A 27,212-nucleotide genomic window follows, 5' to 3' on the forward strand; every position below is an offset into this window, starting at 1 on the left:
TGATTAATATAAATGGTTATTATTTTAAAATATACTATTATTTAAATTTTGTTCATGCTATTGTATTTGAAAACTAAATAAATCATGTTATCTGAAAAATTAGTTATAATTTTTTAAAATGAATATACTTGTTATTTTTAAAATATGGTTTTTCATGTTAAAAGGTTTAAGATGATTTCGAGAAACTTAAATTTGATCTAAACCAAATTCAGTTTTAAATATGTTACTTTATTTTCTTTCTATTAATTCTATTATTTATTTCCACAATATAAGGTTTTGTTATCTCAATATCTTTTTCAAATATTAAAATTTAATAAATCATATTATTCAAATTTTAATTGTAAGTACAGATTTTATAAAGTCAATTTTAAATCTATGTAACACAATTTTCTATTTTAAATAGTGTTATATAAAAAAATAAAGTAATGAGGAGGACTAACACACCAAAAGAGACTATAGCATATATATGAATATTGACCTATTTGTGTTTATATATTATAATAATATAATTTTGGTTTGAAAAATTTAATTATAATATTGTAATATTGGTTTGAAAATTTTAAATTATTTGCTGAAAGTAAATATTTATTGCAAGTTATAAAATGTATGTTTTTATTTAATTTTGTAATATCTTGAAAATATTACAGATTATGAGATTCTGAGGAGATGTTTAATATTTTCATGGAAATATATTTGTACCCGTGAAAGAGCTAGTTGAGTATAAAAATGAATGCTCCAATGTTGAGTCATCATCAAACTACTTCATTTCAATGGAGGTAAGTAGAGTAGGACTGGACATTTTATCCGTTAAAACTGGTTCGATTCATTATTCATCCGAAAGTTCTGGATATCCATCTGCAAACTTTCGAAGCAAAAAAAATACTAAAAATTAATATCCGTTAAAATCAAAGAAAATCACAAATATTAAAATTTTGGAAAGCGGATATCCGATACGATCCGACAATAAATAAATACATGTATATCTTAATTATAGTTAAAGTTTTAAATGTATAAAACTATATAACTATTATTCTAACATATGATTTGACAAATTATATTCACATTATTAATTATATAAAAGTATTACATAAAAGGAAGAGAAAAAAATTACGAGAATTATAACTTTTTCTTAAATTTTTTGTTATTATAATCGTTAACTAAATTAAAAAAGTTACAAAATGTGTAGATTCACTAATTCTTTTAATTTTTATCTTATATATCATGCAAAAAAAATATTTTACAAAACAATTTTATATCGAATTTTTAAGATTATTTGTATTAATCACAACAGATGAGATATTCGTAAGTATTCATAAATATCCGCAAATATTTAATTAATTTTTGGATATCTATTTTTCCGAATATCTGTATTTTCTCCGAAAGGAAAAAAATCGAAAAATTAGATATCCATAGCATATAAAACAAATCATAAATACCTTTAAAAATCCGGATATGCTATCCATTGCCTAGGCCTAAACTAGAATATATGTTTTGCGACATCTTTGCTTTATAAGCTAGCTCCACATCCTCCAGCTCCCATACGCATAAACATGTTTTTCGGAGATTTTTCTACATTTGCAAACTAAAACTCCAATCTACCCACTTAGTTTTTGAAAAACTTGGTTGTAAGTTGTATCTTTGATTATCGTAGCCTAGGCTTCGATGATGATTGTGATTCAAAATCATCATAAAAGATGGGAATACAAACAAAAGAATCGAATTTTAGCCTATCCAATCCTACCTTGGGCTCGATCACATGGATAAGCTAAGTTAAAACAATACATGAAGATTCAGCCACAGAGTTGTCGGCAACAACAGACTCTGATTTACTCTCCACTTCTTTGAAGCACTGTAGTTTGCAGATTATGAAAAAGATGTAGAAACCTTGTTAAGTTTAGCCGGCTTTGTATTCTCTTTCGATCTCTCCACCAGTAGAGACGATCTGGATCATCCCTTCTTATAAATGAGGTAAGGAAATATAATACTCCCTTCGTATTTTACTTCATATCTGACAGGGAATATGAAATTGATGATATTCACAAGGTATCTCTTGGATTAACGTAAACCCAGATTGTAAATTGATATTCTCTATAAATTAGCAATGCAAGATTGTCGTGCTCACGTTGTCTTATTAAACCCAGGAAATTTCAGTATTTTCACAATGCCGTTGCCCTTATATTACCGAATACTATGGTTCTTACCTCCACCAGACCAAGTTATGGATCATTATGGAATATATGGCTGGTGGTTCAGTCGCTGACCTGGTGTGTTATTTCACTTCTTTGCTGAGTTGAGATATATATAATTGTTTCTATGGTGATGCTAATTATAATCCTCTTGTAAACAATATTGCGAGTGTAGCTTCAACCAGGTCATCCATTGGATGAAATTTCAATTGCTTGTATTACGGGTGGTCTACTTCATGCTGTTGAATATCTCCACACTGAGGGGAAGATCCACAGAGATATCAAAGGTTTTCTCTGCTAAATATGTTTTTAAATCTTAATGACCTTTCTTGGTTCAACTGTGTTCTCATTGCTTATTACCTGACAATTTGTTTTCTTCCTGTTTCTGCAGCCGCTAATATTTTGTTGTCCGAGAATGGTGATGTCAAGGTATTCTCTACTTCTGAAACTTAATTCAATAAATTCTTGTATGTCCGAGTCGTTTAGTTGCACTGCTGATCTCCAACTTCATTCACGCGTATCAGGTCGCGGATTTTGGTGTGTCTGCACAATTAACCCGGACAATATCGAGGAGAAAGGTGCTTATATCTTATTATTCTAATGAAGCTCCTGGTTCTCTGTCGTGTCTCATTCACTTTTCTACCCTGTAGCTGTGGCTTTGTGCACTTTCTGTTAGACTAAGTCACACTGCACATTTTTCTTTGCATGCTATTCCATAGTCTTAATCATTCTAATGTTCGAACATTTTCAAAATTTTATCTTATAAGTTGACCTCTGAAAGCTTAAGGATATAAACATTTATCATCTATAGCTTAGTGTTATTTTCAACTATTTGTCCTGCATTACTACTAATAGAAAATCGATAGACATTTGTAGGAACACCATTTTGGATGGCACCAGAAGTGATCCAAAATTCGGAAGGGTACAATGAGAAGGTATCTTGTAGCTTCTTTGCTTGTTATAGCTTTTACCAAACTTGTGTATTAATTTGTCATGACTATACATGTGTGATGCTTGTTCTAGTCATCCGTGTTGGTTTGTTGTAACAGAAAAGGATGTATTGTTTATGCTGTCTTTTTATTTTGTTTGAAGAGAGCGGCCAAAGTACCAAGTTAAAGAAGACGAAGAGAGTCCAACAGGTGGTCCAAAATCTCCGGTTGAATCATCTGGGACTGTTAGAGTGGCTAGAGAAGAGAGAGGCCATGGAATTTCTGGAACTAGGTTGGATCTTTGGTCTACTATTCTTAGGATTGCTTCTCTGTTTCTTGTTCATCAAACTGTTAAGAATTTGTAGTTACAGTGTTCAGGCGAGGACTGTCTAAAATGCCGGGTGGGATTTTAGTTTTGGGGGTTCTCAAAGTGCTGGAACTGTTCGTGCCTTAAAACCTCCACACTCTAGGGAAAGGCGCCAAGAAGTTACTTCTGATCAGAGTTTTCAAAAAATCATCACGAGTCAGTAGTAACAAATTGTTTTCCACTTCTTATCAGAATGACTTTCAAGAAGTGAGATTCATTTTCTCTTTGTATTTCAAGTTACTTGGTTAACCGTTTTCAATCTGACTTAAAAGTTTTTTTTATTTTAGATCATACAGTTATCATCCTTGTCATTCTGAAATTTAGGATGATTCATCACTCGGTGGTTCTGGAACTGTTGTCATAAGATCTCCGAGAAGCTCTCAATCATCTTCAGTATTTCGTGATCAAAGCTCTGGGCTAAGCTATTACAAATTCCTTTTCCCTATATTTTTTTCTTAAAGCAAGTCTGTATGCTTTGCCTTAGTCCCTGTCTTGTTCTTCCAATATATGTCTAATTCCAACTCTGTGTAGTCTACTAGCAGGTATACATCTTCTGATGACGCTTCAACAAGTGGAACTGTTGTTATCCGTGGACAGAATGATGATTCTGGATAACCTAGAACACCAAAATCTAGACTAGGATTTCAAGAAAGAAGTTCCAGTGCCTCTGAAGATAGCATAGCAAATCTTGCAGAGGTCAGTGTTTTGTATGTATTACATTAAAGCTTCGGCTGGTCAAGTGATTTGTCTCCTGACCTGAAGATATTATCTTTTAGAAGTTCCAGAGAACATTCTGATACACAAAAACCACTCATAAGATCACAACCAGTGAGTAATGATGAAGACGACTCTGGATTTGCATCATTAATCTGTGTTAGAGGTTCTAGATGGTTCTGGAACCAAGATATATATATATTTGTGATATTATGTAAAGATAAGTCTTGGAGTAGATACGGTTAGATCTCGATAAGGACTAGGTTGTTGGTCTTATCAGGTCGTTAGAACCATCTAGAACCTCTAACAATCTGCATCCTTGTCTCCTCTATTGCTCTTACCATCCTTGAAAGAGGTCAGCTCCTTATATGTGCTATCTAGCTCTAATCTATGAACATTGAACAATCTTTCTTGCATGCCTTCAAATCGAAGACAGAGGATGTTAATATGGGTTTTGATTTGTAGGGTTAGCCCAGCTCGCATCAATTTTTTTTAAACTCAAAGCCGGCTACATTTTATTTTATGTGGGTTAAAACTTAAAATAGGGCCGGTTAAGTTAAGACACGGGTTAAACCCGAAGCCCTTTAATTTGAAAACAAAACCTCTGATATCGGTGAGAAATCAGCTTCTCATCGTCCAGTCCCAGTTCTCCATCGGTGAGAAAATCGATCTAGGGTTCATGGGTGTTTGCTGAAATGGATCTTTAGGGTTTGAGATTTTTCTGCAGCAAACCCATCATCAGGTGGTCCTCGCTTCGTCGTCTGTGAATCTATTCAGATATATCGCTCTTCTCTAATCGATGCGTCTGTGATGGGTTTTGTCTTTAGTAAACTAATTGATTCGGCTCTCCATTTATTATCTCGTTGCAGCATAAGAGCTCAACGGAGGAGGTTGGGAATCACTTTTCAGCCTACTGTAAGCATCTGATGTGCTCTCTACTACCTGTCTCTCACTTGTTTAGTTAGCTTGTTTCTTAGCTGAACAGAGATATCAAACTGATGCTTTGATCGATGAGAGTGTATGATGAACTAAGCATATTTGGTCTTACTTTATTTCAGTGTCTAAAAGTGATGGCAGCAAATGATGTTTATATAGGCCTTTAGCTGATTTTGGTTCGATTGTATTTTGCCAGGAGATTCTTAATAAGAAGGCAGTTGAGTGCAAATTTTCCAGCTATTTTTTAGACCCAATTCACGCAATGGCACCCTCTTGCACGCCAGCCATTTTTTAGACGATTCTGTTCCGGTTCTTGGAGTCAATTCTGACCCAACACAAGCTCACGAGGTACTTAAGCCTGAAGCATTAGTTATGGCCTTATGGGTGTTTTCTTTTGATCATTCTTTTGATCTAGTGATGGATATACAGTATACTTGTTGTGGGTTTTAATCTTAGAGCTATCTGATCAGATCTTGTTTATGTGGATTAATCTTTTGATTTAGTGTAGTACGTTTGTTCTGTGTTTTTAATTCAAACTATCTTGCTCTGTTTCTACTGAATATGTGTAGTTTCTAAAAGATGTTTGTGTGTTTATGGTGCAGTAACAGTAGAAGTCAAGCTTTAGCATCGTCAGAATCCTGTCTGTTGGCTTCCACTCAAAGGTAGCAAGAGAATTATATCTTGTCTTTCTTCTCCCCTCGTGTATCTTCTTGTTTAAATCATCGGTCCTTTGTTTAAATCTCTATTAAGTGTTGCAGCCTATTAAGTACTTTGTTATGTCACTTTCTATGACTTTGTTATGTCACGTTTATGTGCTTTTCAACACAAAGGTTGGGAGCTTGTGTTTCAGGTTTTTACTTTTGTCATCTCTTGCTTTTTCTTCAAGTAATAGCTAAACTTTTATGGTTTTTAATGTTTTTCTTAATGTGTGTAATGAGATTTTAAAATATATACATAGATATTAAAATTATCTTTTTAATGGTATATAAAATGTAAAATTTGATTATGTGTATAAAAAGTTATTAATATTTTACATAATCTGTTTAGGACAAATAAAATGCTATTATGGGTACCCATGGGTAACCCATACCCTATTGGGTTATGTTTTGGGTTTTATTTACACTTTTGATGTTTCTGGGTTTCGGTGGGCTGGGTATAAATTGGGTTGGGTTATTTGTGGGTTGGGCTGGGCTGGGCGGGTTTTTTTAACCACATTAACATCCCTATTTGTGTGTTTGGGAGATTGATGATTGTGTTTTATGATTTAACAGTTTGTGGGTTTGTTCTTATTAGCTTATTTGTGGGTTTATTTGTGTCTTATCTCTTGTTGCAGAGAGTGTTGGAGATACATCAATACATCATCTTCTGGAGAAAGTTGCTCCTGGCACCATTGTCACTGTCAATCCTGATAAGGTACTCAAATCTTTTAACTGTGTATATAGATAGCTTCATAAATGCTTGCTTGTTTTCTTGAGGCTGAGATTTTGTCACATTATGTTTGTTTTTAACAGCCAAGGCGTGGATGCTTTGAGATTCGAGAGGAAGGCGGCGAAACATTCATCAGTCTTTTGGTAAAAAAATTGCCTTTCATTTTTTCTCATTATGTCAATTAGTCGCTGTTCTTGTGGACTGTCCACAAGAACAATCTTCTTCATACACTTTTGCGCCGCGTTGGTACCTTTCTGTTCGTAGCTCACAGCTCATAGAAGCCTTAACATAGATTTTGTCGGAATATATATATATGTGATCTTGAGTGTAATTTAATCCTTTCGATCTAGATTAAGTAGAAACCCTAATTTCAAAATCAACCAGCTCTGTGTTTGGGGATCTCTCTGTTTGGAAAATAAAAATCCAATTTTTTTAATTACTCATCTGCTTTTTTTTTAATTCATGTCTTAATCTCAGATACTCGGATGGGTAAGAAGAAGTCAGACGAGAGTGCCCCTCCCATGAAGGGGAAGTCAAGTGGGAAAGATTCTTCTAAAGAGGCCAAAAAGGAGAAGCTTTCAGTCTCTGCTATGCTTGCAGGTATGGATCAGAAGGTTGATAAAGCACCTAAGAAGGGTCCTTCATCATCCAGAGCTAAGGCTGCTCCCAAGAGTGCTTCCCCCTACGATGACATGGATCTCCCTTCATCCGACGAGGAAGACGAAGGGGATTCCGATGAGGAGCAGAGACAGTCGGAAGCGAGGAGGAAGCTGAAGAGCGAGCAGAGGCATCATCTCGATATCTCTGTGACCGATAAGGAGCAGAAGAAGCGAGAGATGAAAGAGAGAGCGGCTCTCGAGGCTGTAGAGCTTGCAAAGAGGGAGGCTTTGAGGGACGACGACCACGATGCCTTCACTCTTGTTATTGGAAGCAAGACTTGTGTGCTTGAAGGGGAAGACACGGCTGATGCTAATGTTAAGGATATCACGATTGAGTCTTTCTCCGTCTCTGCTAGGGGTAAGGAGCTTTTGAAGAATGCTTCTGTTAAGATATCGCATGGGAAGAGGTATGGATTGGTCGGGCCTAATGGGATGGGGAAGTCTACTTTGTTGAAGCTTTTAGCGTGGAGGAAGATTCCGGTTCCCAAGAACATCGATCTTCTTCTCGTTGAGCAAGAGGTGGTTGGTGATGACAAGACCGCTCTGCTCGCAGTTGTGTCCGCCAACGAAGAGTTGGTTAAGCTACGGGAAGAAGCTGCAGCTCTGCAGAATGATGATGATGATGATTCTGGTGAGAAGCTTGCTGAGTTGTATGAGAGGCTACAGATATTGGGGTCAGATGCTGCTGAAGCACAGGCGTCCAAGATTCTCGCTGGGTTAGGTTTCACAAAAGAGATGCAAGTGCGTCCGACTAAGTCGTTCAGTGGTGGATGGAGGATGAGAATATCGTTAGCTAGAGCTCTCTTTGTGCAGCCGACTCTTTTGTTGCTAGATGAACCCACCAACCATCTTGACCTGAGAGCTGTTCTCTGGTTGGAGGAGTATCTCTGTCGCTGGAAGAAGACGTTGGTCGTTGTTTCCCACGACCGTGACTTCCTCAACACTGTCTGCACGGATATAATACATTTGCACGACCAGAATCTCCACTTCTACCGTGGCAACTTCGATAGTTTCGAAAGTGGATACGAGCAGCGACGCAAGGAGATGAACAAAAAGTTTGAGATTTACGATAAACAGGTTAAAGCAGCTAAGAGATCTGGAAACCGTGCTCAGCAGGAGAAGGTAAAGGACAAGGCCAAGTTCACTGCGGCGAAAGAAGCATCCAAGAGTAAGGGAAAAGGTAAGGCGGATGGCCCAGCACCTGAAGCTCCGAGAAAGTGGAGAGACTATAGCGTTGAGTTTCATTTCCCGGAACCAACCGAGCTCACTCCTCCTCTCCTGCAGTTGATCGAGGTTAGCTTCTGCTACCCGAATAGACCAGACTTCAGGCTCTCAGATGTTGATGTGGGTATTGATATGGGTACAAGGGTCGCTATAGTTGGGCCTAATGGAGCTGGAAAGTCCACTCTTTTGAACCTTCTTGCTGGAGATTTAGTTCCGAGTGAAGGTGAAGTGAGAAGAAGCCAGAAGCTGAGGATTGGGAGATACTCTCAGCACTTTGTTGACCTGTTAACAATGGGGGAGACACCAGTTCAGTATCTTCTCCGCCTTCATCCTGACCAAGATAGCAAACAAGAGGCGGTGCGTGCCAAGCTAGGCAAGTTTGGGCTCCCGAGTCACAACCACTTGACTCCGATTATGAAACTGTCCGGTGGACAAAAAGCTAGAGTTGTCTTCACTTCGATCTCAATGTCTAAGCCACACATTTTGCTTCTTGACGAGCCTACGAATCACTTAGACATGCAGAGCATAGATGCGTTGGCTGATGCACTAGAGGAGTTCAGTGGAGGAGTTGTGCTGGTGAGTCACGACTCTAGGCTTATTTCGCGTGTCTGTGAGGATGAGGAGAAGAGTCAGATTTGGGTTGTGGAAGACGGAACTGTGTCTTTCTTCGATGGCACGTTTGAAGAGTACAAGGAAGATCTCCAAAGAGAGATCAGAGCAGAGGTCGATGAGTGATGTCTTGTGTTGTGTTGTTGGCTTTTAAAGGTAAAAACCGGAAGCTCCTTTTATATTCTCAGACTTGGAAAACTTTTGGACTAAAGTTTATTTTAAACATTGTGTGTGTTTTTTTCATCATATATACGTTAAACATTATTTCAAGTGTTTTTTTATTGAGTGTTGCAGATGGTTAGGTCAGACATCCCGTGATCTTAACCCAAGTTGAGACACGGACAGAAGAAGGGGTTTGTCTGTGACTTTACATGGATTTGATGCATTGAATTTTGGAATTTATGTGTATATTTTTTTTTTATAATATTTATTTTCCTTCCTGTTTTTTTGGAGAGGAAACATCTTAGTTGTATACTTGAAAGGTTGCCTTAATCTGTGCCAGCCACTCTTTTACCCATTCCATTCATAGTTGTTACTCATTAATATATGTTCAAAATCACTTTTTTTCAAAATAACAAAATAATACAAAAGTAATCAATCTTTTAAATATTTGGGGGGTAGTGACTTGAAATAATCGGCTGAGTCTTGTTCTTCTATGGGTGTGGTGTGGTCTTGATCACTCATTTATATCCTTTTTTCACTGAGTCATTTATATTCTTGCATATGAGTTTTTCATTTATTTTTTTAGCGACCCTTCCTACATTAGAAGTGGCTTCTCAGTCCTATGCAGGTAGAGAAAAAGATATTAAAAAAAAAAGCGATTTCATCAGAATAATGACTAAAGCCCTTTAAGATTGTTGGAGGGAATGATTTTAAAGGCATCAATGCATGGGTGATATCTATAAGTTCTCCACCTCAGTTGAAGTAAGAGTCGATCAAGTTAGCTATGATCATAACAAGAAAATGCTATTTCTCACAGGATTCTTCATGGTATTTGTCTATGCTCGATATACAGGTAGGGCCGAATCTAGCTAAGAAACAACTAGGAGAAGAATGTGAGATATAAAACTAAAAACATACAAGAGATAAGTTGTGGTTCTTAATTTGAAGAGGAAAAATGTGAGATATCAAATTAAATCTCACATTGGAGAATTAGACAATGAGTGTCTATATATAAAGAGATGTCCAATTCTATTAGTACGAGGTCTTTTGGAAAGGATACCAAAAAGTAAATTCATGCAGGTTTGCCTATTAGGCTTAAAATAGACAATATCGTAATAATCGGATAATATAGAATTAGACATGTACTCACTAAATTCCAAGAGGGAGAAGATGAAAGATATGGTTGTAATACCTATTAGTGAGTGGCTCCTTTGGCGGGAAATACCGGCTCTTTTTCTTCTTTGTTGTGGTATGAAGATTGTAAACAATGTTTTGGTGTATGCGTGTGGTGTTATCATGGCCACCATGGCCTTCCAACGTATTTGCTTCTCCTCCCCACATGATCACAACAATACATGTGGTGTTATGTTCTTACAATCTATTGCAAAAAATGTTCTCATTGGGAACGCTTATAAGAGACGACATGGAGCTTTGTGTACCTCAGAATTGAGGTTCTTCTTCAGCGTTGAAGCAAGGTTGGAGAAGGTTATTTCTTTTCAGTGGTGATGGTATATATAAGGCTTTTTATTTACGTGTCCATGACTTTTGTTGAAGGTATGTTGCTTGCGCAACAAGCAAAATGTGATGCCATTTCAGATTCATACAAGGTCCACAACCTTGCAACAACATGTTTTTCAAATTCCCCTTGTGCCAAAATATGTTTTCTTATTTGTGGACATCCTAATGATATATTGTGCGTACAAAAGAAGAAGTCATGAAGGCTCAGATGACTTGAGGTGTTGGAGTTTATCTATTCCCACTACCAAGTGCAACTACAATGGACTTGCAACTTCTTCAATGGCAAGCATTTGACGATCTGGATTCGTGGGCGAATCCTTTCCCACTCGGAGGGACCAGAGGTGGATCCATTTACAGAAAAGGGGGGTCAGCTGATACCCCTTAAATATTATAAATGTGATTTGTTGAAATAATACAATTAAATTTCATCAGCTCTGGTGGTGTTTTGACTTCGGCTGACACCCCTAGACCAGAGTTCAACTCCCACTTGACACCATTTTATTTCCCTTTTTGTTTTAAATTTAAAGCCCATATAATTTCTAACCCAGGTTTAAAATTATCATGGGTCCGCCACTGGGAGGGACTGACGCACGTTAAAGCCTTTACATTGGTTTATGTACATATACTTTCTTTTAAAGATAATTTTTTTGAAAAATTCTTTTAAAGATAATTACAAATCTTTGTAGCTTAGGATTAGGAGAACAAACTAGGATCTCTCGTGTAGCATAAATAGGAAGCTCTACAACTTTGTAAAGATTAACTACTCCCTCTGTTTCTTTATATAGGTAGTTTTAGCCAAAAAAATTTGTTTCACAATGTAAGATGTTTGCATAATTCAATGCAACTTTTGCATTAATTAGATATTGTGTGACCAATACAATAATACATACATTTTTTATTATTGGTTGAGATTGTATATTAAATGCTACTTTTTCAAAAATAATAATTTTTTTTGATATTGAGACTTTTAACTAAAACTACCTACAAATAAAAACAGAGGGAGTATTATTTATTGAATACACAAAAACCTTACCACTTTTAGTTCATCTTCCTTGATTGAAGTATTCTTCAAAATCAAAATCAATGATTATCAAAAATCCTCATTTGAATGGTTTTTCTTAGGAATTAACAGTCATTAAATTTTTGTTGAGCGGATATTTTTTTGGAATTAGTGAGTTTCGAGCATATCGAACTTTACATTGCGCCGATATCTAACTATGTTTTAACTAGTTTTTAAGATTCAATTTCGTGAAATGTTAAGATTTCAAATATTACTCTACTTCTACATATCTTTATGATTTCTGAAAATTAAAATAAACAAAATAAATGAAAAGGATAAATAGGCCGATTCAGCCATCTGTGATGGATTCAATCATCTTTATTCCTCAGAAATAGCCTTTCCCATTTTTAATACTCCTTTTATTTCAAATTAATTCACATTTTAGAATATTTCAAAAAGATATAATTTTTACCTTTTCAGTGTGATTTTTAATAGATAACAATGATAAGTTGTAAATTTCAAAAAAAACTAATTATAGTTACTAAATTTTGATTGGTTGAAAATTATGAGAAACGTTAATCACAAAAATTTATACATTTAATATTAATATTTAATGTATTTTATTAATAAATGTGAAAAATCCAAAACAAAAACTAATTTGGAACGAAGGAAGTACATGCCATTTTAATAAAAAATATTGTTCCAAGATAAATGACGTTTTCAATTTTTAATTTACAATTTATTAATTTTATGTTATAACCATTTGTATTCTATAATCTGTTTTATTATTTGTCAAACTGTGTTTAGATAAATAAATAATGATGTTTATGTTTTAAAAGTAAAATAAATAAATAACTTTTTAATATATATATGTACAATCTTAAAACGTCATCTAATTTAAGAAAAATGAAAGGAGTAGTAACCAAAAGGAGAACAATTACGACGTCTACCCACGTGGAAATTATAGTTTGACTTAAGCCGTTGGATCTGAGAGATAGTGCTTAACCTCACCTTCCTTTGTCTTGATAGCAAAGTTGGCGACAAGAATCCAATCAGATCTCACCTTCCTTGTCTCTCATTATGAAGCCACCTTATCTTCTACTTCCATGAAAACGTCATCGTTTTCACCGTTTCAAACTTGTTAATATGCTTGATTAGTCCTTGGAGTTTATAGATTTTCTGCAAACTCAGAAGTCAAAAGGTTGTTCAAATTGTGAGGAGTGAGGCCCATGAAGATGACGGAAGCTGTAACTATGTATTCTTCTAACATACGCCCAGCCAAATATGGGGTCCTTGGTTTATGTGTGCAGGACACTAGGACAGTTGGACCATTGTTTTCAAGCCGACGACTATTCTATTTATTTATCACGTATTCTGTTTTCTTTTTTTTCGTGAACTTAAATCCAAATATAAAATCCACCCATATCTCGTATTCTTATAAATAATAGAACTACATTTATCATTATTAAAGATTATTCCAGTTACAAAAACAAAAAATATTTATAACACGGCCTGCCCAAAAGTAGGGGTGTCAAAATGAGCTAGCTCGCTCAGCTCAGCTCAGCTCAGCTCATAGTAAGCTCGGCTCTTTCATGAGTTAGCTCAGATCAGCTCATTTATTATATGAGCTTCAATATGTAAACTCGTACTCGGATCATCTAGATCATGAGTTAAATGAGCTAACTCGTGATCTAACACAAAATAATTATAACTATATTAAATTAAACATCAATAAAATTACTTCTATAGTATTATTCAAAATTTAATAAAACTATTAATCATAAATAACTTACCGTGAGTTCTGAGTTACGATAAGCAAAGTGAGAGGAGACTTATGTCAAATTTGAGATCAATGAAATTTGTGAGAGAGATGATATGGTTAACGTAGGTTTATATAGAAGATTTTGATAATTTCTAAATAGGATAGTCTTTTTTTTCTTTCTTCGGAAAAAGTATAGATAATTTTTAAAAGTTTTACTCCTATATTACTTATATATATTTTACATTTTAGTTTTAAAGATAAATATGATAAATATAAAAATTATCTTTTTCCATAAGAAATGAACGAGCTCATGAGTCATCTCATGTTCATTAACGATCGTTCATATAACTCGTGATCTTTTTTAAGCTCGATCATTAAACTCATTTATTAAATGAGCCTAAAATATAGTGATCATACTCATGAAAAAATGAGCTGAGCTGAGCTAACTCATGAGTTGTAACTCATTTTGACACCCCTACCCAAAAGCACTATAATTATCCTTTTCTATACTTTTTTTGACTAAACTTTTGTCTTTTTCTGTACTTTGAAAAAAATTGCGAATTATTTATAATGTTCGTTATAATGTACTCTTGGAAATATTAAAAAGTAATCGCCATTTCGATTGACACTTGAACGACATTGAGAAATCAGTTGCAAAAAAAAAAGACCATAACATTTCATCATATCTTATGTTATAATACGTCGATAATATATACATAAGGATCATTACATGTCAGCTTATTTAACTATCTTTATTTTCTCCTAAAAACGGAAGATATTTTTTTAGACAGAAAATAAAAAACTACTAGACTAAAGACACCGCCTATTACGCCGGAGGAGCTAAGTTAAGATCCAGATCTAACGGCTGAGATGTCTTCCCAGCTCCACCTTCGAAATCAACGACCGAAGACGAATCAGACTCGCTCTGGACCCCACACGTAGCAGCAAGAGGGAACGCCGTCATGTTAAAGAAGTAAACAGGACGCGCAACGGGAATCTGATAGCACGCGCCGCCATTGCCTAAGCTGAGCTCGAGCTGCGGAGGCGTAACCAACCTCGCCGCCGTGGGAGAGGCGGAGTCGACGGTGCTGCTCTGACTAGGACTACGGGAGTAACCGCCGTAATTCGCTTTAAGCTCTAGAGACGTCGGGAAATTCGTCTTAGCCTTAGCGCCTCGAAACTCACGCGCCGCAGCGTCGTAGGCACGCGCCGCCTGCTGAGCGGTGTCGAACGTCCCGAGCCAAACGCGAGTCTTCTTACGCGGATCTCGGATCTCCGCGGCGTATCTTCCCCATGGACGTTTCCTCACGCCTCTGTAACGGATCTCTTTGGCATTACTCTGGATCGGACTCGGGTCGGGTTTCAAGCCCATCTTGGTCATGATAATCAGAAAGAAACGAGAAGATCTGTGAAAGAACTTTGTGGTAATGAGGAAAGATGCGTCTTTTTATAGATAGAGAGGGAGAGAGTATAAGCGAGCGCTCCTTTTAGGGTGCTTTCCTGTGAACAGTCAAAGACATTAATTGGTTTATTACAGAGAATCGGTGTTTTGGGTTTTCTTTTGGTGTCTTATCCATTTGTGTAGAGCCACGTGTTCACTCGAAGAATCTAATTATAACTCGATTTCTATAATAAAATAATTCCATACACAAATCGCAATGCGTTCAACGACATGATAGGACTACAATTGATATCTACTAGTTATATCAAGAATATAGAATGCAGTTGGTTTGAGAATATATGCTTCATATGTCCATATTAAATCTACAAAATCTGTCAACATGGAAATTTCCATATGTATGATTTCAAGTAAAAATGAAGGCTCCAAAAGGTGACGAGTGATTAGAATACTAAATTTTATCTTTAATTTTTTACACTATTTTAAAGGTTGATTTAATTATAGGTAATTTTTTCTACCATTCCTTTAATTTTAAGGAATCTATTTTTTTTAGCTTTACATCACTTCTAAAGACGATTTGTTGAATTTAATTTTTATCATTTTAAAATTTCAGAATTACAGTATAGAATAAAAAAAATCTTTTCAAATTGAGAAAAACCAATAGATAATGTATATTTTCCATTTTTATTATTGTTTCCTATTTATTTTTTCCTTCTATCATATTTTAATAAACAGAGGAGATCAAGAATATAATTATTGGTTTACACAATGAAGAAGATAATGGATACTCTTTTTATCCGACTTTTTAATAACTCTCAATTTAAAAATAGTCTGCACAAATAACAATACGTTCAGCAACATGTATAGATGTCTTTACATTTACTGGCTATCAAAAATGTAGAATGCATTGGTTTGAGAATGTATATGTCTCACTTATCCATATTAAATCTATAAAACACGTCAAAAAGGGAAACTTCCATATGTAAATGATTTCAAGTAAATGAGTTGATTTGAGTGTCAAAAAAAAGAAAAAAAAGACAAACAGATCTATCATATGTTACTAATGTTAGCTACCTATTTGGTAATTGGTAAAAGGTTGATATTAAAGGCTATAATACAAAAGATGATAACAAAAAATATCACCCAGAATATTTATTGTATCAAAAAAAATTATCCTACAAATAACATTTTGTGGAATATATAAATAAATAAAAGCTTATTAAAAGGAAAAATCGCATAAAAAACTTTGAGAGTGGTACCTACTGACACTTTAAAGTTTAAACCTTGAAGTTTTTCGACTATCATTTCAAACTTTCAAAGTGGCATTGGTGTCATAAAAAATCTTCAACTTGGCTTACTTTTCCATCAAGTAAAAAATTGACCTGTTGTACAGGTAAAACCGTAAAAGTGATGATATGTAGGTTTTTCCCCCAAAAAACAATTATTTAATTAATAAAATCAATAAAAATTAGAAAATAAATTTAAAAATCAGATAATTAAATAAAAAGTCCAGAAAATTAAAATTCAAAAAGTATAACAAAATTCAAAAAATATTCTAATTTAAAAAAAGCATTATGAATTTTTTTTTATTTTTTTGTTTTTTTCTTTAATTTATAACTAATCTTCTGAATTTTTTAATTTAATATTACTTATTTTTGAAAATTTTATTTAATTTTCTGAATTTTATTTATTTTCTGAAATTTTTATACTTTTTGAATTTTTATTTAATTTTTTGAATTTTTATTTAGTTATCTGATTTTTTAATTAATTTTTTGATTTTTATTTTATATTTATTAATTTTATTAATTAAATAATTATTTTTTCGAAAAAAACCGACATCATCAATTTTTACCTGTAAATCATGTCAGTTTTTTACTTGATAAAAAAGTAAGCCAAGACGAAGATTTTTTTATGATACCAATGACACTTTGAAAGGTTAAAATACTAGTCGAAAAACTTTAACGTTTAAAGTGTTAGTAATTATCAATTTCAAAGTTTTTAATGCGATTTTCTCTTTGCTAAAGAGACGCAGAATTTGGCATTTGGATACTGAGAACTACTTTTAATTAAATAAATTTAATTAAATAAATACAAATCAAGCAACGGCGCAACAAACGCTGAGAAAAATAGGTAACGTGGCGCAATCACGAGGAAGCGCGGCTCAGGAACCGCGTTTTAATGAAAACGCGTGAGTCTCACGTCTAGGGTCCCACTGCCGCCACTCGGAGCCGTTTCGAGGAATCGCTTGAAAGAGCGTTATGAGTTTGACTGCTTTTCGGTGACATATAATCAAAAGCAGCCGCCCTTCCTCTAAAATCCAAAACCTTGGGTCCCACCTCACTTTCTTAAATAGACCTTCTCTTGCCACGTGGTAACTATATACGTGGCTATAGATCAAAGGAGGAGGAAAGAAAGTGATCTCCCCGCCGGTTAACTGCAAGTCTAACGATGGCGGGCCCACCACCGTCAGTATTTTTTCAATTTTCTCTTTTAAAAAGTAGACAGAATTAAATTTGACGGCAGGATGAGACCAAGACCGTGAAGTTCCGACTTGTTTTCTTTGTTTTAAGTTAGTTATCGTGGTTGTGATTTTTTCCTTACCGGCTCCAGTCAACAGAGGCACTTAACACCTTCACGCCTTGATTAATGAATTGGGTTATCTTGTCCCCACAGTTTAAAGAGTTGAGACACACATCATTATCATCAGACATAGTATTTAATTACTATTTAAATACGGGCATGTAATGTTGAATTCTAAAAGATTTATTACATTCAATATCCCTACTAAACAGAATTTTTTGATTATTATTATTTTTTAAATTAACCAAGAATGATAAAAAATACCAAAAACTATACACGGGACTTTATAAACTCCACTTCCAAAAGTATTAAACAGAGTTTTTGATTATTATTATTTTTTAATAATCATGTGTGATCCCAATTTGTTTTATATACCAAATAATTTTATATGGATCACAATTTGTTTTATATACCAAATAATTTTATCTTCCGCAACACTTACACAAAACATAATTAATTCAAAGTCTTAAAATAAAGAATTTTATGAGTACTAATCAAAATTAAATGATAAGCTAATTTGGAATTATTAAACAAAATCTTATATTTCAAATCTTTTTGAAAAAAATTATTATTGAGATATTTTTTATATTTTATTCACTTATATATTGGTAAGCTAGTTTGGTGGAATAATTTAGTTTTTTTGTTTAAATTAGAAATCGTTTTTATTATGATCTATACATTAAACATTCATCAAGATTAGTGACTATTTATAAATTTACCATTAAATCTATAAATAGTCACTACTTCACCATAAGAGCCACCAAAGACAACCACAAGCGATGCCTCTACCTCAGATGATAGATTCTGCTTCAAGCTTCTTATCAGGATTGCATAATCAGTCGGTTCCTGCTGAAAATTTCAGATAACCCAATGTCTCAGCTGTCTTATGCGACTTCTTACCAAATGGTGTTGATTCTCCGTACATGTAGATCCTTCAAAATCTGAGTTTTAATTTTCGAGATCTATCCTTAGTTACTACACTCATGGTTATGTATTATGCTTAGTGACACTATTTATTGCTTGTTAGACTTCCATGTGACTAAAAATCTCTTACATATTATCATAACATATACAGTACTGATAGGTGACTATCACCATAAGTTCTCCCCTATGAATTTGGGAGCCCATGGAGATCAAAATTTTCAATTGCATACGATCCAACATATATAATCCCTTGGTCAATAAGTATATTTAAAGTATCAAAACACTTTGTGTAAGGTCTAAGGATGAAAGCCTTTAAAGCATCTCTTAAAACACTTTATAACTTCATATTTGAAGTTTTCTGTTCTCCAAAATTTGAAGTTAGATTTGAAGTTTTCTTTTTGTAGAAGAACACATTGAAACTTCAAATTTAAAGTTTTACAAATTCTAAAATAGAGAATCATTTTGGAGATGCTCTTAGTGAAACCGAAAAAACGGAAAAAAAGTTTGGAAATCGTGAATGCAATATCCAATGAATCAGTACTATTAAAACACTGTTGTAAAACTAAGTGGGGAAACTTGTTTCTATTATTAATCTCGACCAGGGGTCTTACATATATATATACATCAGGTCGTGCTTATCCAAAGTGGATAAGTACAACAGTCGATAAACATTATCTCCTGCGGTCGGTACAGTCCTGGTCGGTCTGGTTATGTCGATCACAATCTGGTACATAACACTCCCCCTTGATCGACACATCCGGTACTGGTTCGTTGCATGCTTAATGTTGCCTCATTAAAACCTCTCCTGGAAAACCCCAAAACCAATGTGGCAAAATGGGAAACCATGGACAGGAAAAAGAGTACAACACATGAACTCCCCCTGATGAATGCATCATTGTAGTAGACGCATTCCATCTGGTATCCGAGTCTTCATGAACGTTGAAGCTGCATGTGACTTGGTGAAGATGATCAACTGGATACTCCTTGAATGAACTAGTGAATGTTGGACGTCTTGATGTCTTTGGAACTCCATAAAGATGTGGTCAGGATGTACATCTTTGCTGCTGATCACTCCATGTCATGGTCGGACTGATGGCGCTTCGAACGATGCTCGAATGGACTTTATAGTCTGCAATAAAACTTTACTTGCAGGTCCTTTTCATGTCCAACGGATATACTTTGGTTATATGGCTTTATCAAAACGTGGACATTCAATATATATTGAGTCTTCTGACCCAAACACATACGAACCACTTCTCTTTATATCTTTTGCCCATTTGGACTTATTTCTCTTTGTATGTGCCAATTGTTTTATCCATTGTAGCCAATCTTTCTTTATTTCATTTTCTCGATCCATGTTATGTTATAGACCTTGTCTATACACGTCCATTACCATGAGTGTCTAAGGTCATACCATAAATAATTATTTGCTGCAATGGAACTCATCAAACTATGAATTCGCAGTCAAATGCACTTATGTCTTTTATACATGGCTATCGATCTTTTCTTGCCTTTAGCAATACTATATTTATTAAGCCACGACCAGGTATGCTTCTGGTCACTATCTTAGATTATGGTTCTCACTTTAGGTGTGCTGACTTAATCATACACACACTCACACGGCTATGATTTTTCTGCAGTTTTACCATATGTAAGACATAGCCTGTTTAATCAATTGATAACTTGTATCATTGAAATCATTGAACCTCTCTTTAGATTGGTTTGTTATAAACATAACACAAGGAATTATAATATCCTCTATAGGGATATATGGACTGGTTGTACTAATTATTTTCTTAGTCTATCATTCGCAGCTGCCTTGTTTCAGTCCATGAATAGCTTAGCAACAAAACTATTCAATGAGAAATTTTTTTCTCATCTTTCTGATACTCTTATCATTTCTTTATCCAGTGATCAATATGCTACTTACTACATTTCTTTCTTACTTATATCCAGACCTTTTCGAATTTGTAGTAGCATCCACCACATATGAGTATATCTCCTTATAATCTGTTCCTTTGGTCTCTGTGAGTATCCTTGTGTAATCAAGCCATTCCTTGAATACTTTAAATAGGAATATGAACACCTTAGTCCATGTTTCACGATTTCTTTTCCTTTCCCACACAGGACCTATTTTTCACTGGTTTTATCTTATCAGATGGTGTTTCTATATATGGCCAATACACCCATCTCTTTTATAGATTCTTTGAATCTTTCTTTGAACCCCCACGGTTTCCTTTAGTCTATGAATGCATTCTTGTTTTCTCGTGGGTTCTGATCCTCGCTTATATCTTTTAAACTCAAGTGCTATTTCCTTATGCATCTTTATCTTTTATGTGTCGACACTTCTTTTATAGTGTTCCATTGTGTTCCAGACATGAACTAATCGATTAGAGATTTCACTCTTACTAAGAACCTTCATTTACCTTGCAGTTTGGCGTCCAAAACTACATGGTCTGGTACCTTAGATGTTAGCTGCGCAGCCATATCTCAATGTCTGGTCTGGTTTCCCTTATGACCTCGGATATGTCATTTCTATGCACCTTTCTTTTCATTTCCGAGGTTCCTTATCTTATGGAACATATTGGTCTATCTTTAGACTCTATAGCAACTTGATTATGTCTCTTCTAAGACATTAATTTAGTGGTGCTTAAGCTGGTATGACTTAGTCATTCTTTTTCTTTTCTTTTCGGGTCTAATCTGTCTGGCATTCTTTTAGCTAGCTTTGTATGATCTTTCTTTGGACGTCTTAAATCATATTCTCTGGTCCGAGGATCTTGCCAAGACAAGGATGGTTAATACCATTCCATTTCTTTATACTTGTACCAGCTTATTTCTTTCTCCCCCCTGATGTTGGATAGTCGGATTTAATCATGCAATCCGTAAACCTGGCCTTAATCTGATCACCCATATTTGGCTCAAGGTTTCTAATAAAATCGTGGGAGAAAGCATTCTCATATCCAACATATATTCCCAATCTTATTTCATCTTCTTATGAGGTTCCATCCTAGACGGCACATATTATTGTGGTGGTCTATACATAATCTCTTAGGATGGTCTATGTCTGGATCATGACCCTTTATCATTCTTAGATGGGAATATCTATGCTCACTTTATATGGCCTGATGCATATTTTTATTACATGTAAATCCATGTGTTCCCAAGCATTAGCTAGTGATCTTTGTACACAAAGAATTCGGCCAAGTTCTATCATGGTCATAGACCATGTCACTCGGATTTTTAGTGTTGTTCATGTACCACGGGAGTGTCATTTCTCCCCCTCATGAACATGCTTATAAATCTTTTAGATGCTTGGAACATTATAGCCTATTGAGTTTCCCTTGTGTACATGTTACACAACGTGAGATTCTATGGGATAACTCTTTTGTGCCTTTTTCGATATCAATCTTTGCATCAATTTTAAAGACCTGGATGGCTAGTCCAGTCATGCCATAAAGTGTATAAAATTTCGTGGTCAACCTATCTGGTTACCTAGGCCTTTTGCCTTTATCATACTGATCTTTTAGCATAGTTTAGATCAGTTGGGAGTACATTCTCGACCATTTTTATGCCTTGGGCAATTTTTACTTTCTTTATAATCTTAAGGAACTTATATTTCCTTTGCCCATTGGTTCAATGTGGAAACCATTCATTTTTCAAAATTTTATAACTCAAATGGGACTTTTATTTGGGTGAATAATTCATGCCTCTTTTAGGCAATGCCTTTGGTCGGATGATTTTTAATTACTATGCTCATTTTTAAATTTTTATTTGTCATTTATCAATCAAGAAATTATCAAGCAAGTCAAACATGATAATATAAAATTAAAACAACTCTTAATATATATAAAAAATCGTAAATGACAAACAAATAAAACATAAAATCAGAATGTCGAAATCTCGATTCTTAGGCAATGTATAAGCCGGCCACTCCTTTTATTATTCTGGACGTGACTTCTTTGGATTCATCTTTATTTTCTCCAGCCTTATTGGCTTCAGGAAGTCTCATCTCACTGGTTTTGCTTTAGTATCTCATTATTCTTCTCAGCTTGTAATAGATACGAGATCAAATTCGTATAAGTGGTGAAACCTTTTTTCTGTAGGGATATTGTAACAATAGATCCTTTGGATCAGATGTGAGGAATGTTTTTTCCAGTAAATCTTCCTCTGTTACCTCTTCACCACATAGTTTCAATTTAGAAACGATTTTGATTAGAGCTGAGTTATATTCATCTACGGATTTAAAGTCCCGAAATCTGAGATTTATCCACTCATGCCTAGCCTTTGGTAATAACACTATTGTGTATCTGGATTTTAACTCTGTCCAAAGGTCTAGAGGGTTCTCAATATTTAGATACTGATCTCTGAGATCCTCAGTGAGATGTTGGCGAATAATTGTTATTGCCCCATATTTTTCATTTTCAGTTGCATATTCGCCTTTGATGATACATTTGTCAAGTCCTCTTATCTTCAGAATACTTGCAGTGTTCATGGCCCATTTTAAATAATTATCTCCAGAGAGATTTTAGGGTAGTATAATCTGAAGTTTCGAAATTCGACATCTGAAATCACATTATCCAAAACAGGTCTTAATTTATGTTAAGTAATCTTTTTAGAAAATTTTATTATTCATATCAATAATTCTTATCACACGCACCAAAGAAAAAATTTTTTTTTTTTTTTTTTTTAATAAGTATTGATGCAAGCAAAATAATCGAAGTTATGATGCAATCTTAGAAAACATTTCTAGATGATCAATGAATCAGAGAAGTTTCCCATAAAATTCTATAAAAAAAAATTTCAGAAAAAGAAATTTCTATAAAAGAAACTTTCTAAAAATGGAAACTTTATATTTTCGAAACTTTTTATAAATGGAAAATTTCTATTTTCGAAACTTTCTATAAATGGAAATTTTATATTTTCGAAATTTTCTATCAAACTATCAAGTAGACAATCGAATTTCAAGTTTATCAAAAAATAGGGTTTTTTTTTTTTTTTTTTTTTGATGAAATCGATCAGATTTAGATTTTAAAGGGGATTGATCGATTTCTAGGTTTTATCGATTTGATCATTAAGATCAAAGAGGTTTTGAGATTCAGAAACCATTGTGGTTTTGATTTTAATTGTAAAACAATCTCATATCGAACTTTTGGTTTAAGAGTTTCGATTTACTCATGGAAGGGTTTGGACCTATTAATCTTTGCTAGGGTTTGATTTGGGGTTTTGCAAAATTTTAATGGTCATTCCTTTATCAATCAACCATGTTCGATTATGAGTTCTTTTAGGTTTCAAAGTTTACCTTTAGAACTTTGAAGTGTAGATTTGGACTACCGAGAGCTGGAACAAGTCGGATCGCGAACTGCATGACCGGAACGGATCAGGAGCTGGTCGCGTGTCTTAGGTTGAGCAAAAACCTCTTGTATCTTTAGAAACCTTAATCAAAAATGAATCAAAATAAGTTAGTATAGATAGATGAAGTAAATCGCAGAAAATAACAAAGTATAAAGAGAGGCTGCGATTTAGGCTTTTGATTAGGGTTTTAGGGTAGTTGACGGCGCGGGTTGGAACGGAGCTTGAGGGCGCGTTTGAGATCGGATTGATACGAGGTTTGCGGCGATGGATTCTTCACGTCAAGAGCTTCAATTTGATATATTACACGTCGTCTGGATCCTTACGGTTTGAGAGAACGAACGGTTTGAAGTCGTCGAATGAGTTTTAGAATTTCAGGGTTTTAGGTCACTTGACAGCGCGTCTTAGAATAGAGCGTGAGGGCGCGTCCGGAGTCAGATAGAGCCGAGGCCGACGGCGTTAGATTCGCCTCGTCAAGAGCTTTAATTTGATATATTACGCGTCGTCTGGTTCCTCATGGTTGAAGAGATCGATCGATTTGAAGTTGTGCCGAAATTAGGGTTTTTAGGGTTACTGGCGGCGCGTATTGAAACAGAGCGTGAGGGAACGTCTGAGATCAGATTGACACGAGGTTTACGGCGTTGGTTTGGTTTCGTCGAGAGCTTCGATTTGATATGTGGCTCGTTGTCTGGATCCTTACGGTTTGAGAGATAGAGCGATTTTAAGATGCGCCGTTTTTAGGGTTTTTGGGTAGCTCGGGTTTTAGAGAACGTATCGTGCTGATAACGTGTTGTAAAACTAAGTGGGGAAACTTGTTTCTACTATTAATCTCGACCAGGAGTCTTACATATATATATACATCAGGTCGTGCTTATCCTAAGTGGATAAGTACAACAGTCGATAAACATTATCTCCTGCGGTCGGTACAGTCATGGTCGGTCTGGTTATATCGATCACAATCTGGTACATAACAAACACAAGGTTTTTTTTTAAATGACTTTCTGTTTTGAATATATTTACAATACACTGCCACTGATTTATTTTATGATCTTTTAATTAATTTTACCCAATATACTCAACCAATGAAAATGCATGATTTTTTAATCAACATTACTAATGATACCAAATCAAACGAAAACCCTATTTTAAAATCCAGAGATCAAAAGAAACACAAAGGATTTTCTATACAAACAATGACGAGAATAGAAGATCAAACATAATTTTTAAAGGATGCAAAATCTGGGTATCATGAATCTTAAATCCGAGACAGACCCATCGAAAAAAGTTCGTCAACTCCACTATGGCTATGTAATCAACTCCTACGCCATCTTGCGGGCCTCTTCCCGGTAAATCTCAGTTTCACCATCTCTGATTTGATTAGCTCTACTCGGAATCATCATAATCATGATACATTAGAAATGGTAATGTCCAAGGAACAATTCAAGATGTAATTTAAAAGATAACACGGAACATGTTATCTACAATTAGGGTGTCAATGTGAATCAAAAGAAAGATACGCGAGATAGTTTGGTGATTGGTGAAGGGTCAAGGCTCGAAACCTGAACTAATGTATTCGATATGAGAAATACTGGAAAATCGAAAAGAGAGTGACAGAGCTCACCTGAACAATGCTCATAACCTAAACCCTCATCAAAGAGCCGGTCCAAGCTCACGTGGAAAAAATCGTACAAGATTATTAGTATATGCTAGGACAAGCTAATTGAGTTAAAGTTAGAGTCTCAACGATATTAACTACACTCTCACCATCACAGTGGTCGTGAACAAAGAAGCGTACGAGCAATCCAGCCTTGAAAGTTAAACAAGATGATAACGTTGTACTACCTCTACCATCTCAAGGTTTGGTTTGACTTCAATTTTTTTTGTAGCCTCTCTGAATTGAACCTTCTCTTCTACTTGTGTTGCAAAGATGCTACAGTCAAGGTTGGTAGTGGAAGAGCCAAAAGGTCGGTGTGAAGATCGAAGCAGGAGATGGAATTGTGAAAGGCTCGTGACAAGAAAACTTAGTCGAACATATGCATATCAAAATAGTTTTAATTGATCTAGTACTGATTATGGCACTAAATATCGTTGTCTTCAACTATTTTATTTTTTATTTGTACCATTTAGGTCAGAGTTAATGGAAGGAGATATGGGAAAGTGATGAGACTACGCTAAACCAAAGTTCAAGGACAGAGTATTATGACTTAGTCTTCAAGTTATTTCCTATGTTTATGCAAATAAAGAGATCACGACTTCACTTCCTCTTATGTAGGAGAAGAGTGACCCACTTTCCCTTTCACGTTTTATAGGAGTTTGCTTTATGTATCATTGCTATTTAAATCAATGAAAACAACAAAAAGAGGTAGACAAAACTACCCAAAGAAAAGTGTGTGTTCTTAGTTTGTTCTTGAGCAAATTCTCTTTGATTTGAAGAGGGGCCTTAATTGGTATCAAATCACATGTTTCTAGATATCTCTTGGCAAGGCACCTATCATAAAGACTGCTTGAAAAAATGTGAGAGAGTAATGCATAAATGGGAAGAAAGCCTTGGCTCCATGGACTGGTTTGTCTCGGAAGAATTTGAATTTTCTTCTCGAATGGCTATGTGTAAGTAGAGAGACAAATGATGTTCACAAACTGTCAAGCTATACTTCAGAGCGAAATTTATCACTAGACGACCTGGTTTGTAACATGGTGCTCTAAGACTCGGAATTATGTTGGGTTGGTATGTATTTATTTATTTATTTTTTGTAAATTGTTGGTATGTATTTATTCCTTCTTTAAATCATCATGCAAACTATCTAGGATCTTTTGGCAAAAAAAAAAAACTATCTAGGATCGAATTGTCTTCCATCTGGTAAGTTATGTATTTCCTAAGCTTTGAGTGAAATTGGGATACATTGTGAGAGAGTTTCTGTTTCGTCATGCGTTTCTCTTTTTTTTTTTTTCTTTTTTTTTGCTGACTAAATTTCATTATATTAACTATAATTATTTTACTTTAAAATTAAATGCTGAAAACAAAACATTAAACTCGTGTTTTATAAAGAAAATATGTAATATATTTATCAAATGTAAACTAATTGAGCAAATATATTAACTCAATTGTATCACAAAACATTACATTAACATAAATCGATGCAGGAGGGTATGGATCAATAGTTTAATTATTTTTAAATAACTGTAACAAAGTAGAAATTATATATAATAAAATATATAACAAAAATAAAATCAATAAATAACTAAATTTTTAATATGAATAATAAACAATTATATTTAATATAATAATAATTATAAACAATTTGAAACTCCGTTTCTTGGGTCCCATAAATTTTAATTCTAATTAAAAAATTATATTTTTTGCAAACTTAAATCACTAAATTTTAATAGACATATACGAATCATGCTCAAATCTATTTCTTTTTAGTATGTATCCTTTCAGATGTTGATCCATTACACTTACAACAAG

At 34.5% G+C, this 27,212-nt stretch overlaps 2 protein-coding genes across 11 annotated transcripts; one reads left to right on the forward strand and one right to left on the reverse strand.

The window, feature by feature from the left end:
• Positions 1-1,764: 1,764 nt before the first annotated feature.
• Positions 1,765-9,595, forward strand: LOC108822451 (ABC transporter F family member 4). Of its 10 annotated transcripts, none has more exons than XM_056992548.1 (16): positions 1,765-1,968; positions 2,142-2,264; positions 2,362-2,473; positions 2,578-2,615; positions 2,711-2,764; positions 3,053-3,121; positions 3,279-3,407; positions 3,481-3,689; positions 3,770-4,178; positions 5,066-5,111; positions 5,329-5,480; positions 5,735-5,794; positions 6,466-6,545; positions 6,644-6,703; positions 7,038-9,208; positions 9,347-9,595. In XM_056992548.1, exon 15 carries the CDS (start codon positions 7,046-7,048, stop codon positions 9,176-9,178), a length of 2,133 nt encoding a protein of 710 aa, XP_056848528.1. In that variant the 5' UTR covers positions 1,765-1,968; positions 2,142-2,264; positions 2,362-2,473; positions 2,578-2,615; positions 2,711-2,764; positions 3,053-3,121; positions 3,279-3,407; positions 3,481-3,689; positions 3,770-4,178; positions 5,066-5,111; positions 5,329-5,480; positions 5,735-5,794; positions 6,466-6,545; positions 6,644-6,703; positions 7,038-7,045; the 3' UTR covers positions 9,179-9,208; positions 9,347-9,595. The 10 variants fall into 10 exon arrangements, with proteins under 10 accessions (XP_056848528.1, XP_056848527.1, XP_018451032.2 ...); XM_056992547.1 differs by having other exon boundaries at positions 3,487-3,689; XM_018595530.2 differs by having other exon boundaries at positions 3,487-3,689; positions 3,807-4,178.
• A 4,564-nt stretch (positions 9,596-14,159) lies between these two features.
• On the reverse strand, positions 14,160-14,979 carry LOC108819323 (ethylene-responsive transcription factor 8). The gene has a single exon (XM_018592337.2). The coding sequence runs from the start codon at positions 14,873-14,875 to the stop codon at positions 14,321-14,323; it is 555 nt and encodes a 184-aa protein (XP_018447839.1). The 5' UTR covers positions 14,876-14,979; the 3' UTR covers positions 14,160-14,320.
• Between the last annotated feature and the right edge of the window lie 12,233 nt (positions 14,980-27,212).

Source organism: Raphanus sativus, chromosome 8, assembly GCF_000801105.2.
Source record: "Raphanus sativus cultivar WK10039 chromosome 8, ASM80110v3, whole genome shotgun sequence".
Taxonomy (NCBI): domain Eukaryota; kingdom Viridiplantae; phylum Streptophyta; class Magnoliopsida; order Brassicales; family Brassicaceae; genus Raphanus; species Raphanus sativus.